General features: G+C 41.5%; 1 protein-coding gene across 3 annotated transcripts in view; it reads right to left on the reverse strand.

The window, feature by feature from the left end:
• Nucleotides 1-136: 136 nt before the first annotated feature.
• The window catches only part of LOC146479307 (uncharacterized), a 161,088-nt gene continuing 148,450 nt past the window's right edge, over nucleotides 137-12,774 (reverse strand). For all 3 annotated transcript variants that reach the window (XM_085110969.1, XM_085110970.1, XM_085110968.1), the window contains 18 exons: nucleotides 12,282-12,416; nucleotides 11,303-11,449; nucleotides 10,969-11,067; nucleotides 9,719-9,834; nucleotides 8,757-8,895; nucleotides 8,379-8,432; nucleotides 7,833-7,913; nucleotides 7,680-7,732; nucleotides 7,112-7,246; nucleotides 6,894-6,969; nucleotides 6,561-6,621; nucleotides 5,978-6,069; nucleotides 5,824-5,871; nucleotides 4,836-4,958; nucleotides 4,017-4,094; nucleotides 2,642-2,690; nucleotides 2,453-2,551; nucleotides 137-569 (listed from right to left, as the gene is read on the reverse strand). In XM_085110969.1, coding sequence (XP_084967095.1) covers nucleotides 439-569; nucleotides 2,453-2,551; nucleotides 2,642-2,690; nucleotides 4,017-4,094; nucleotides 4,836-4,958; nucleotides 5,824-5,871; nucleotides 5,978-6,069; nucleotides 6,561-6,621; nucleotides 6,894-6,969; nucleotides 7,112-7,246; nucleotides 7,680-7,732; nucleotides 7,833-7,913; nucleotides 8,379-8,432; nucleotides 8,757-8,895; nucleotides 9,719-9,834; nucleotides 10,969-11,067; nucleotides 11,303-11,449; nucleotides 12,282-12,416 — 1,716 coding nt within the window. In that variant the 3' untranslated portion in view covers nucleotides 137-438. The remainder of the gene's footprint in view (nucleotides 570-2,452; nucleotides 2,552-2,641; nucleotides 2,691-4,016; nucleotides 4,095-4,835; nucleotides 4,959-5,823; nucleotides 5,872-5,977; nucleotides 6,070-6,560; nucleotides 6,622-6,893; nucleotides 6,970-7,111; nucleotides 7,247-7,679; nucleotides 7,733-7,832; nucleotides 7,914-8,378; nucleotides 8,433-8,756; nucleotides 8,896-9,718; nucleotides 9,835-10,968; nucleotides 11,068-11,302; nucleotides 11,450-12,281; nucleotides 12,417-12,774) is intronic.

The raw sequence follows: 12,774 nt of genomic DNA on the forward strand, positions 1-12,774 counted from the left end.
CGCCACAGAGTTAAAGCGCGATTGTTTGTTGTTTTGACCTGTCAATCAAGTGAAAAACCTACCCTCCCTTCAAGACTCCTGCATACTTCAACGGCGGGGAACGGGGAAGGGGGGGTGTACAATTCACCAAACACAATTCAAGTAAAAAACTTCGTTTTACTGACCAACAATAAATAATTATTTTACAATTTTCTTAAAACAATGCTGGTTATCACACAAACTGTTACCAGTTGACTATTTACACAACCGAAGAAACCATAAATCGATATTTACATACATTGGAAACCACCTCGTTACTCAACAATAAGTTTAATATAAATAATACACACTCACTCAACACATTTTCAAGGCGCTGGAACACAAAGATGACTTTTTAGGAAGTGTCCTCTGTAAGGACAAAAATCTTCTGTGAATGTAGAACAGGACTTGACTGATGTTTTAGCGTTTTGTCGTCTGAATAACTATTGCTCTTTTATAGTCCTCAATGGCCGCTACTTTCTTCCCTTGTTTGCCAAGAATGTCCGCGCGCCGCTTGTAAACAAGAGCATCTCCAGGCTTCAGACTCAAGGCTGCCAATAACAAACAAACAAATAAATAAAACACACTTGAAATAGGGAAAAAAAACACATAACAAAACTCGCTTAACGCAGTAGATATTCGAAAAACGTAGATGTAGATGTTACGATTCTTTGTTATATACACACGAGTATTTTACTGAAAAATACACCACTCGTAAAATTCATACGAAACTACATCCGGGACCCGAGTGGCGTATTTTCAACATCCTCACGTGTGAGTATATGGATGACGTCATTTCCCGCTTTTCACGGTTGTTCGTGCAAACAGTCAGTCAATAGACTACGAGTAGTCCCCCATTTTTCCTCAGGGATAGTAGGGCGAGCGAAACGCTAGCGCGCGTGAAAATCACTCCACGCGAGAAAAGGCGACACGCGGCGGGGAGAGAGAAATTCTCGCGTGGGTTGATTTTCACGCGCGCTCGCGTTTCGCTCGCCCTACTATCCCTGAGGAAAAATGGGGGACTACTCGTAGTCTAGTCAGTCAAAAGTCAAAAATGGCGAGCGATAGATTCGTCTATGTAGTAAAAAGAAAATTACACGACGGCTTCAAGATAAAAATTAAACAATATTGCACTTACTCACTGCGTTCGTTCGTAACATATTGTTTTTACCACTCGAAAATAAAATTCATATCTTCGCGTCGCCGTGTTAAATCCTCTATTATTATTCGATTATAACTTCAGTCACAAGCATGGAAAAGGTTCAGGCTTCTACACACTACTGGAGACTGAGTGTCAATAGTGACAACTTGTTAAGGTACAAATATTCAAAAACGGAGAGTATAGATGTTTCCGAATAATGGTTTGGTATCAGTAATATTTCTAGCCTGTAAATTAAAATGTGTACAAGATCGTTAAAAGTTAACTCGCTGGCGCCGACATAATAGCCCGTTTTTGAGTTGTGTGCTTAGTGACCTGGCCTTTGAGTGGAAGAATTACAATCAAAATCTGCAAGACCACAGCGACAAACCGATGAGTGGTGCCGGATCTTTTGTAGACCTGGATCAGTAAATTACTTCAAATGTAAGATATAGACGGCAGACTGATCCAGACGGCGGAGGAGGCGAAAAATAACACCAAATGGCTACAACTGAACTATATTAATGCGAATTCGCTCTGACGAGGGGCTAACGCTCGAAACGCCAGCACTCGAATCTCTTTACGGTGGTCAAATTACCTTATCAACTCTGTTGATAAACCAAACATTCGTTTCTACTCCCCACCGACGCAGCACCACAGCTTCTTTAGAAACTAACCCCCTTATGATGTTATCCATATAGTTAGCATAAGAACGACATGATTTTCATACGAAAAGCAATAGCCCAATTTCGATATATTAAAATTCAGCCTGAAACAATAACATCACTTCGAGGCTCCGGGGGAATAAATTGTCGAGTTTATATGGGTTTATTCCGCGGAGCCTCACGGTGATGTTTATTGTTCAGGCTGAATTTTGGAAAATTGGGCTAATATTGAGTTTGTATGAAAACAAAAAGAACTCCAGCCTCGCTTCCACTCAAAAACCAGGTCACTAAGGACACACCTGTAAAGTGGGCTATTAGCTCACAAGTTCTCAAATTAAAATTGCCGAATCGGAGATTAAAAAACTCTGCACTGCCGATGAGGACCCTGGGTCATATTTTCCCCTCTGTACATAACAGACCAAGTGCCTAACTAGTAGCTGTTGAATAGATGGTTTACATTGTCGCCATGTTGGTGTGTGTACAAAACAAAAGAAAATTTGTTCACATAAAAATGGAAGTTAACTTCCAGAGGAGAAAAATGTTATTGTTCCTGTACACCAACATGGCCGCCGTGACCTCACATACAAGCCATTAATATCGAACGGACATGAAAATAAATCAAGGTTTTTACCTCTGGTGTAATCCTCCTCAGATTCTTTGTATTTCCTCAGAGACGCGTACAGGTTTGCACGGTTAAAATACACGTGCGCTGCGTACGGATTCAACTCAACTTGGAAAAAAATGATATAAAAGTTAAAAGGGTTGTCTTCAGACACAGTTGAAGAAGAATAAAACCTTGAGGTTTAAACGTTCTACTTACCGGCCCGGTTAAAATCTTGAATAGCTCCTCGGGTATCCTTCATCATAACCTAAACAAAAGGTAGACGATTGTTGAATAGCTTTATTTCTCGGTGGCCATAGTTTTACTAGGTTTTGTGGTAGGGTTCCAACGGGTGTGAACAACTCTTCCTTGGATGTAGTCTGTGGGTTTCGCTTTTTGACCGCGCGGAAGTTGGGACGAGAGCCAAAAAAAAAACGGAGCGGGGGCAGGGAGAGAGGAAACCTCTCCTCTCCCATCCCCGCCTCCTCCTTTTTTTTGTTTCTTGCTCTCGTTCGTCCCAATTTCCGCGCGTTCAAACAATGAAAAACGCACCCCCCTCCCCATCCCTCCCGGAAACGCTTGCTACGAAGGCTACCCTGGATGGGATGCTAGTCCCAGTTTTACAGGCAACTTTCCTCCACCCCACTTCCTGGCCTCCAGCAAACGTTTCTAGAACGGTTTGTCGTTAACAGTTCATACCAGCACCTGGCAGAGCTGTAGAGAGCTAGGGAAAGATCACGACAGCGGCAACCAGACTCGAACCACTAAACCGTGAGAACGAAGGTCCGGCGGCACACTAAACACTAAGGACTGCTGTTCTTTAGCGCCTATACTGAAAGTCTTAGCAGTATTAGTACCCACGCTATTGCGTGCACTTGCATATGAACCTAGTGGATGACCTAGCTCACCGCGAGTGGTTTGAGCATTCGATCGGTGTCCGGAGAGCGGTCATGGGTTGAGTTCACGTCGAGAAGTCGTGATGTGCAGATTACTAAATCTTGCTTTCTCCTAGAATAATTTAATCTTGTTCGCGACAGTACATATTTACCCTCTAAACCCCGATATCAAAGAACAAATTCTCCTATCGGGTCCCCTTACTTTTCTTTTTAAAGTACTGGGGAGAAATAATAAAATATCAAGAAAATTCACATTGGGTGATCATATCCTTAATTCTCATGACCTCAGGGGTTGAATAAGCATTGCTGTTATATACCTAGACTTTCACTCAACAAAACGAGCACTGTGATTGGTTGATTCTTGGTCACGTTCCCCTGATCAAATACAAATGTATCCCGACCGGGATACACTTCCGCAGTTGTTGCCCTCTCAGTTGTTTGTTTGTTTGTTTGTTCTGTTATGATTGTTGAAGGGAAAGTCTAAATATATAACAAAGCACTTAATGTATGGTCCCCCGGGAAACTAGTTAGCTTTGTTTTCCCTCGAGTCCTGATGTTTTCCTCGACTTCGTCTCAGGAAACATCAGGACTCTCGGGAAAACAAAACTAACTGTTTCCGTCGGGACCATAGATTAAGTGTATAATATAACAAGGGGAAATTTGATGCTGCTCACTGTTAGGGCTACATGGTGATGTACCTTGGTTATGGCGCGGTTCAGTACAGCAGATTCATCGTCAGCGTACCAAGACAATGCCTTGTTGAAGTAATTTAGCGCCTTTGAACAGAAAACAATACAACAACTGTTACAATATGGCTCCGCGGTACATTGATTGGGATCGTACTAGGATATAGGCGTTTTATAATCCACGTGGACTAGCTAAAATCACGAGCTGTGCCGAAAATTTGGAAATGTAAACTTTAATCCTAATCTTATTACAGTCAGTTATACCTTGTGTGGACCACATCTCCTTACCAGGGTAATACTTAATAGGAGATTGAGTGGTCTGCTGTTAGCATTTCAATTTACACTGCAGAGTTATTCTCTGTAGCCTTAGTGTTACAATGGTCAAACTACTATCTCTCAATGGGAAAAATGTTAGAAGAGGAGATATTCACACAGAGACCTTTTCGATCAAGTAGTACGTTTTCGACTCCAAGTTTTCGAATTGGACCAGGCTGCGTACATCGATTCATTCCAATCAATAATTAAACCTGCCGGCTTGATGGAAACGAAATACAATGAATTACTCACTCGGGGTACTTATACAATTGCTCTGGTAGAACTCGACAAGATCTCGCTCGTGCAAAGGCATTTTTTCTCGCGTGCACTGCGTGCAGTATGATCTTCAAATTTATCCGCGTGCACTGAAGCGTGCAGATTGCGTGTTTGGCATGCACACAAAACCTGCGCGAACGATACTTGCGCGTGTACGTGAATACTCTGCAGACTAGTCCATACGTACTACAGGAGGACATACACTTAATCAGGTGTTTTACAATCGTCTACCCAACTGACCTGCTGAAACTGTCTTTGTCTAAAGTACACATTGGCTGCATTGTAGTAAGCCAGTGCATATGATGGATCTGTCCTCACTGCCGCTTGGTAGTCTCGGATGGCGTTCACATAGTCCCCCATGAACTGTAGTGTATCCAAGTAAAAAGAAAAAAAAAAAAAAAAAAACTCAGTGCTAAGTGGTCAAGGTCCACCCACTTGGTGTTTGTTTTGCACTCGTAAAACGTTCTTTTACACGGCACCGAGACAAAACTGAAATAAAACGTACATCAAGCACGGGCACCCTCCGTGGAATATCTTTTGGGAAGGTAGTTTCTTCGCAACCGTTATGTAACGGCCTCTTCATATGAGCCTGGTCGACCGGGCTGGCTCGGTTTCTGAGATCTTGTCTTGCCACTCTTTTCTTTACAAAAATTTCGATGTGTTCACATGAGAAGGCGGGCTGGCCCGATTGCCGAGATCTCGGTTTTTGCGACCGAGATCTCGGGTAACCGAGCTGGAAATTTTTCCCATATGAACACTCCAGCCTGTCCGTGACGAAACATTTTCAACTGCGCATGGCTTGTAAGGTCGCTGACTAGTCGGAACGCGGTTCCACGGGTATTTTGGGGGCCTTTTGGACATTGTTCATCTCGGTAACTGGGATTAAATTTCCCATATGAACAGATGACAAAATTCGTCAAGCCTACCGGGCTCACACGAAGAGGCCCAAAGTAGTCACTCAAAGCTCCTCCAAAACCCATATAATGGTTACGTACACGTAGAAGACTACTGGGAGGGACTTGACTGACACGATAATTTAAGAGCGATGTTACACTCTAGTAACTCCAAAAAACCTCTTATGAGGGATATCTTGTCATTGTGCGTATTCCTTTTCTGGAACTTAGTAGGGCCAATCGAACGCAAGGTAAAAGTCCGGGAGTCGGATGCGATAACCACCACCGATCACGGTACCTTCATTCTGTTAACGGGAGGTTAGTAGAATGCTCACCTGTTGCACGACCCCGCGGTTTGTCAACAACTCCGCAGTCTTTGAAATCTAAACAGACAGGATTATTTAATAGTTAGCTACAATGTTTGTAAGAGGAATTGAAAATTTTACCACTAAAACATGAGTTAGTTATTTCACTTTCATCTCACGATACCTTAATAGCATCGTTCATATCCACAAAGGCACCAAAAAAGTTTCCCATCTGTAAGTTCACCACTGCTCTTCCCTCCAGAGCTGACTGGCATCCTATACAAGCATGCAAATACAAGAATTCAAGTGAAATTGACACTTACGTCAATTATTATTTCTATGTTATCTTTGTCAGTTTTGTTATTAAAAATTTAGCAAAAGTAACAAGTAATATAACAAATTTTTGCGGTAGCTTTCAATCCTGGATATCACGAATTTGATCACCATCAAATAATCTGTGCGCTCTAAATAAATGAATTGATTGTACATTTTTACCAGGTAGAAATCAATTGGTTATTTCCAGTACATTGTTGAAAATGAACGTAAATGCAAAGAAATAAGAACATTGCCATTTAGTTGAATAGGACAAGTATGCATATGTAAGCCTAGTGCGAAAACTGATCATAGTTTTCTTGAAGTCTCCTCACCACTGTAACCATTTTCTTTTCTTCTGCTTTTTTTTTTTTGCTTTATATATTGTGTAATTACTAATTTTAATGTGTATGTCTAAGGTATGGTAAACACAATAAATTTAAATATAAACTAACCTGAATCGATAGTTACTGCTGAGGAAAACTGGTTCCATGCTGCCTGGAATCTCCCTTCCACCTGATAAGACAACATCAAACAACAATGAAAATTATTTGAGAAGGCAATTTTATGATATGTTTAAAGTTATCGTGAGTTCGTGTTTGTCTGTCCATCAATATTACATTATTGACACTCAATAGATTAGTTGGTCGGTTGGTTAGTCGGTACGTCGGTCAGTTGGTGGTGTCCTACGAAGACGTTTGTGTGTCGTCACGCAACGCTCCTGGAGACAAACAGCGGCTACGTAGGAGACTATTCGGTTGGTTGGGATGTCACGTTACGTTTCCTACCTGCAGGTTGTAAGCCAAGTTTACTCGTGCAGATAAACAGAGCGGATCCATGTGAAGGGCTTTCAAATAGTCACGCCTAAAACACAAGAAGTAAAACTCTGAGAAAGAAAAAACTGAAAGCAATACATAACCAAAATCATACGTCTGATGCCGAGTTATGGCATATTGTTCGCAATACAAGGTATTTAGATCACCCATGGTCAACCAAGTGTACCTACCTTCCTAGTATGGTGCCGTCTTCGTGCCCAAAGTCCATCAGAGCATTTCCGCGCCCATTGTACGCTTCTACGAAGAACGGATCAATTCGGAGGGCGTCACTGTACGAGGATACAGCTTCCTCCAAACGGTTTAATCTGTTGTAAATAATCAATGAAAAAAAGAGTGGTATACTCTCCCATTACAAAAGAGGTTCAGAATTTCGACGTTAATAAATGACGACCTCATAAGGAAGAGGTGTGAAAGAAGCACTCTAGGAAAAATAGCACTCACTGACTCAAGGTAAGGCTGCCCGCGCGGGCGCAACGTAACTACAGCTTTTGTGACTAAGAGTATTAGGCTGGGATCAGGGCAAGTCCACCACGGGCTTACGCTAAACACTTTTTAAAGTTTCAAACATTAGTAGTAAAGAACGGCAGTTTGGGTTATAGCGGACTCCAGCTAATAGGATTGTACGGATCGTACTACGTGACCAAAACAGACCAATCAGATTGAAGTAGCTGACGCCACTGTGTCCGCCCTTCTTTACTATTACATTAACCCTAAAGCTGATGGATTGTGAAGAGTTACCTGTGATAGCACAGACCCAAGGTGTGGCGTATGTGTGGGTCATTCGGTGAAACCTATCAAAAGAAAAAAAAAAACAAATAAATAGAACCAAAATCTTTAATAAGCACAAACAGCGCAATAATCACGAGGCAAGGCGTAACTGAGATTACGAACCTTGGATGCAACCAGAAAGTCCTGCAGAGCGTTTTCCATGTCATCTATTTCATAATACAGCAATCCTCGGTTCTGTAAGACCTGGATAATGACAACGACTCAACATGAGCTGGAAAATTACGGAGAATTACCGATATTTGTCTGCGGCGGACCAATGGAAAGAGTTCTAGGAACACTTAGGGCTCTTTCATACAATGATGACAAGAAATCCTTCATGAGAGGTTTTGGTGTTACTGGAGGACAAAATTGCTGTTAAATTATCATGTGTCAGCGAAAAAGTGCAGAAATGTCTTCCCAAATTTACTTAAAAAGAGAAATTTAACGGCTATTCCGCTTATTCTTATTCCGGAATACGGTCAATCGAACGTGACCTTACATAGTACCCTACACACGGTACCGTAAACAAGGCTAAAACAGTCGGTTTAGCCCACGGTTTGGTTCAACGATGTTTAAACGCCGCTTACACAATTGGCTATTAATCACAACTGGAGAGCGGAAAAACTGAACTAGTCTTGTTAAAGAAAAAAAAAACAGTTACACAATCACCTTAATGTTAGGTTTATCCTCAAGCAACATGACTGTTCCATAATCCATCAGCGCCTATTGATTAACCAAAACAACAAATCAGCTGTACACTAAACAGTTAACAAAAAGTACCTTCCTCAACAAGCATATTGTCTTAAATTTCCTTCTTGCATTTGAGTCACTGGTTCATAAATTTTCAGGCAGAAGCGTTGTGGTTTAGTGATCGGTGCGTTGGCAGTCGCTACCCTCGTTCAATTTCTTAGTCAAGTCACTTTGCTCAATACTCGAGTAGTAGTGTTTTATGCGAGTAGTTTAGTTTTATGTGAGCGAAAAGGTTAAGTTCATCAAGGTTTGAACGTGAACGTAGCTTGGTTTTACTGTAACAGAGAGCTAACAAACCTTTTGGAAAAATCTCATTTCATGGTAGCACACAGCGCGGTTGAAGTAGGCTAGAGAACACTTGCAGTCAATAGCGACAGCTTCAGTGAGGTCTTTGACGGCAAGACTGAACGCTTTGATGTTGTACTTCAGGGCGCCCCTACAAGATGTGCAACGACAATAAACACAGTCAATTGTACTTGATGTTGACGTTTTGGAGCTTTTGAGTTCACCTGATGCGACTCTGAACTGTTTTATTCATATTTAATCATATTTTCATGTATGACCAACAATTGCAGGCTGAAGTCATTAATTTTCTTGACAGGCAAGAAGGCAAGTTATTTACATGAGCTAGCAAAGGAGCAGAACAAGCTCGAGCAGTTCGCTAGCCAAGGAAACAGGACACGACTGCATGCAAACTACTGGTTCGCTTGCTTGACCTTGTTTTGCACCTTTGCTTGTATAATTCGCGCTCTCCATTATAGAGAAAGGGGCTGAAAGCAGCCTAAACCAATCAGAAACCGGAACAAGAGCGTACAACCGGTTAAGGGGTTAAGGGTGCGGGAAAACAAACGGAAACTAAGTCATGTTCTTGCTTCTGATCAAGAGAAAACTCGTGGTAGAGTCATTTTCTAAAAGAAACAAACGATAAAGATTGACGTTCAAACGGGTCAATAGCCAAATACTTATAAGAAGAGGAGAAACTTAGCTATAGAAATTAAACATGCGTCTACACTCCATCCTGATTTCGGCATCTTTACGAGTTTCCCATCGAAGACGAGTTCTTCCTCCAGTCATTTTCGTCCAAACGCTAAGGAAATGGACGGAATTATTTGAGGCAAAAATCGCCCTTTGATGGGTTCATAATAGACGCGTTTTTTACCTTTGCAATTTTTCAAATAAAAGATAGCTCTAGACATACACACTTGGCACGCAGATTTTTCACTTAAAACGCACATTTAGGGTGACAGTAGAAAACTCACCTATACAAGTAAGCCCTCACGCTACGGGGCTGCAGTTTAATGGCCTCATTACAGCTCATGATACCTTTACTGTATCGTCCCTTCATTCCATAATACGCTGCTCGACTCAAAAATGCCTGCAACAAAACCAAAACCAGACTCACCTAAAGCAAAGGGAATATCATTTGCGGCGAATTGCTTTGGAACTATTTTAGTGAGTCTTACTTCGGTTTTTTGTCCTGTAATTCTCTCGTGAATTACAGAACTACACTGAATATCGCTGCATTTACCACCATAATCACCCACGACTTGCTCCCGTCTGGCCTCGTAACTCAGTCGGTAGAGTAACGAACGATCAAATCCGAAGGTCGAGAGTTCGATTCCCGCCGAGGTCAGAGATTTTTTTTCTTTGCCTTTTGCAGTCTCCCATTTTCTTACTAGGACTAACGCTCAGTGGGAAATTCATAGGTTCACTTTAGCACTTTAACATACACTGCAGAGTTAATTCTCATATCCAACACACACTGAATATCAGATCAATTTCCAAAATATGGCAATGTAAATCTGTCCGTTCCAAGTGTGACATTTTCCATTCGTTTTTTTAACTCCACTATCGGGAGCGGATAAACAGAATACTATTCCGTTAGCTTAAAAAATGTGGAATTTTTGAGTATTCCTTTTACCGAACAGTGCCAAAACAAAACGCTTTTGGTTTTTTATCTACTCGGGGTTAACCTTTTAAGCCCCAATGTCAACAAACGTATTCTCCTCACTGTCCTCCTTATTTTTCTTATGGAACTAGTTAGGAGAATTTGTTAAAACATCAAGATCTTTTGTCTTTGGTGATCATGTCCTTTTTTCTCATAAGCTGAATGCTTGATCAGCATGTGATATTGTGAGGAGAAATTGGATGCTTGTCACTATTTGCGCTTAAAGGGTTACTTAATTAATACTGCCATGGTGGATGAAATAAAAGAGCAAAACAAAAGTAAACGTATTCTGATTTCTCGCAATGACAGCGCCGATTTCCTTGAAATCAGTTGTAAACATATTTTGCAACGACGCCGCCACAGAAAAAGAAATAAGGAATGTGAAATACATTGCCTCCTCTCCTTTCCCCTGGCGGATAAGATAAAACTATGACTTGGAATTACTCTGGTTCTCTAGAGGTTAGAGACGATACGACGGAGCCATATGAATCCCTTAAAACCAATAACTGTACCACCATTATTCAATAATGAATGTTATTCCGGTCCTCATAATAGACATACCTGGAATAACGTTGGATTGATGGCCAATGCTCGATTAAAGTCGTGGATTCCTTTCGCGTGTTTTAGTTTCATCTTAGTGAGTCCTCGTTGATAGAAAGCCTGAGAAAGTAAGTAGAAACTCTTCAGTATAAAGCTACTAAATTCCGATTATTAGTTGCCAATGTTTAGTGTCAGTGCAAGGGAACACTTTTTCAAAGTTCTTCGCTTTTTTTTCCAGTAGCCGCGCTACTTCTAAGAAAGAAAGAAAAACAACAACAACAAAAACAAAAACAAAAATGACTTGTGGCAAGTCTAGCGGAAAGATTTCACGTATCTATATGTTGGTATTCGTTACCTCAGCATACTCTGGGTTCACACGTATGGCATTGTTAAAAGCCTCTAGTGCACCAAGTGGTCTCCCAAGCTCTGAATGACACATGCCAATTAAGAAATGAACCGAAGCGGCTTCAATTGGCATTTCCATTCGAGGATTCCACGGAGTCTAGAAAGAAAAAATGTAAAAAAACAAAAAAAACAAAAACTAGCTAAAGCTCGTCTGGCATTTCAGTATGATGATGTTTAAATGAAACGATTTTCAACAGTGATTTTCAGCGTAACACTGTCCCGTAGAAAGTTAACGCCGTGTAACATGGGCGCGCGGGCAATTTTCTGAGCAATTATTGGCGATGCAAGTTTTTAAAGCCGATTTAAAAACTCACGGTGTGCTGAAAATTGTCTCGCGTAACGTCACTTTTAGGCTGAACGTCCTGGGTCATCTAACGTTTTAGTCGACCTGGCCTGCGGCATGCAAGTCGATAAACGGTAGGTTATTAAACATCATGGACCATTGTAAGACGATTTATCACGTAAAAAGTTATTCAAAACACCACAATTTGGGTCGAGAATGCAAAGGGAGAAAGGGATTTGGTTGGGATGGAGGGCTTCTATGGAGAGAAACACAGTATGACTCTCTAGTTGTATGCAGAAATATTTTGTAAAATTATTAGTAAAAAAATTAAGCTTCAAAGAAAGGATAAGAGGGTTAGTTTCTAAAGAGACTGCGGTGCTGCGTCGGCGGGGAATGGAAACGAATGTTTGGTCAGTATCAAGGTAAATTGGCCACCATTCGCTCTGACGAAGGGCTAACGCTCGAAACGTCAGCACTCGAATCACTTTACCGTTAGTTATCAACTCTGTTGTTAAACCAAACATTCGTTTCAAAGAACGTCAGAATAAGGGGGTATAGTGCAACAACACTTCTAGTATAGACTCCAGACGAAGCCTAGAATTCTTTTGAGAATTCTCAGTTCTTCTTCTTTGGAGTCGGCACATACCATGATCTCGATGGCTCTATCAAAGCTGCGGATGGCGTCCTCAAACCGCTTGGCCTTCATGTTGGTTTTTCCCAGAAGAATGAAGAGAGGAGCAATGGGCTTGACGCGAGTGGCGCGCTCAAGAACTTCAATGGCCTGCAAGGTAACCAAGTTTAGATTACAAATTAGATGGAGCAGTACTGTAATGAACATCACAAAACGGAAACCAATAACAAAAAAATGGAGAGGGTGACAATTGCAGGAAAGTTTGGAACGGGAGTACATGGGGAAGTATAGCCGACAAAAGTGACTGAGCAGCAGTACAGGCGACGTGGCCGAGTGGCTAGAGGCGCGGACTCATAATATGGAGGACCCAGGTTCAAGTCCCCTCTCTGATCACTAGCTGGATTTCTTTCGGGATAGTCCCCTGTTCAAATCCTCGCCACGCTTTGTAAATAGCCAACTGGTAAGCCTCCTTGCCACCCGGATTTTTAAAGAGTTTCTATTTGTTTGA

The sequence above is a fragment of the Pavona decussata genome, unplaced genomic scaffold, assembly GCF_977016875.1.
Source record: "Pavona decussata unplaced genomic scaffold, jaPavDecu1.1 SCAFFOLD_59, whole genome shotgun sequence".
NCBI lineage: Eukaryota > Metazoa > Cnidaria > Anthozoa > Scleractinia > Agariciidae > Pavona > Pavona decussata.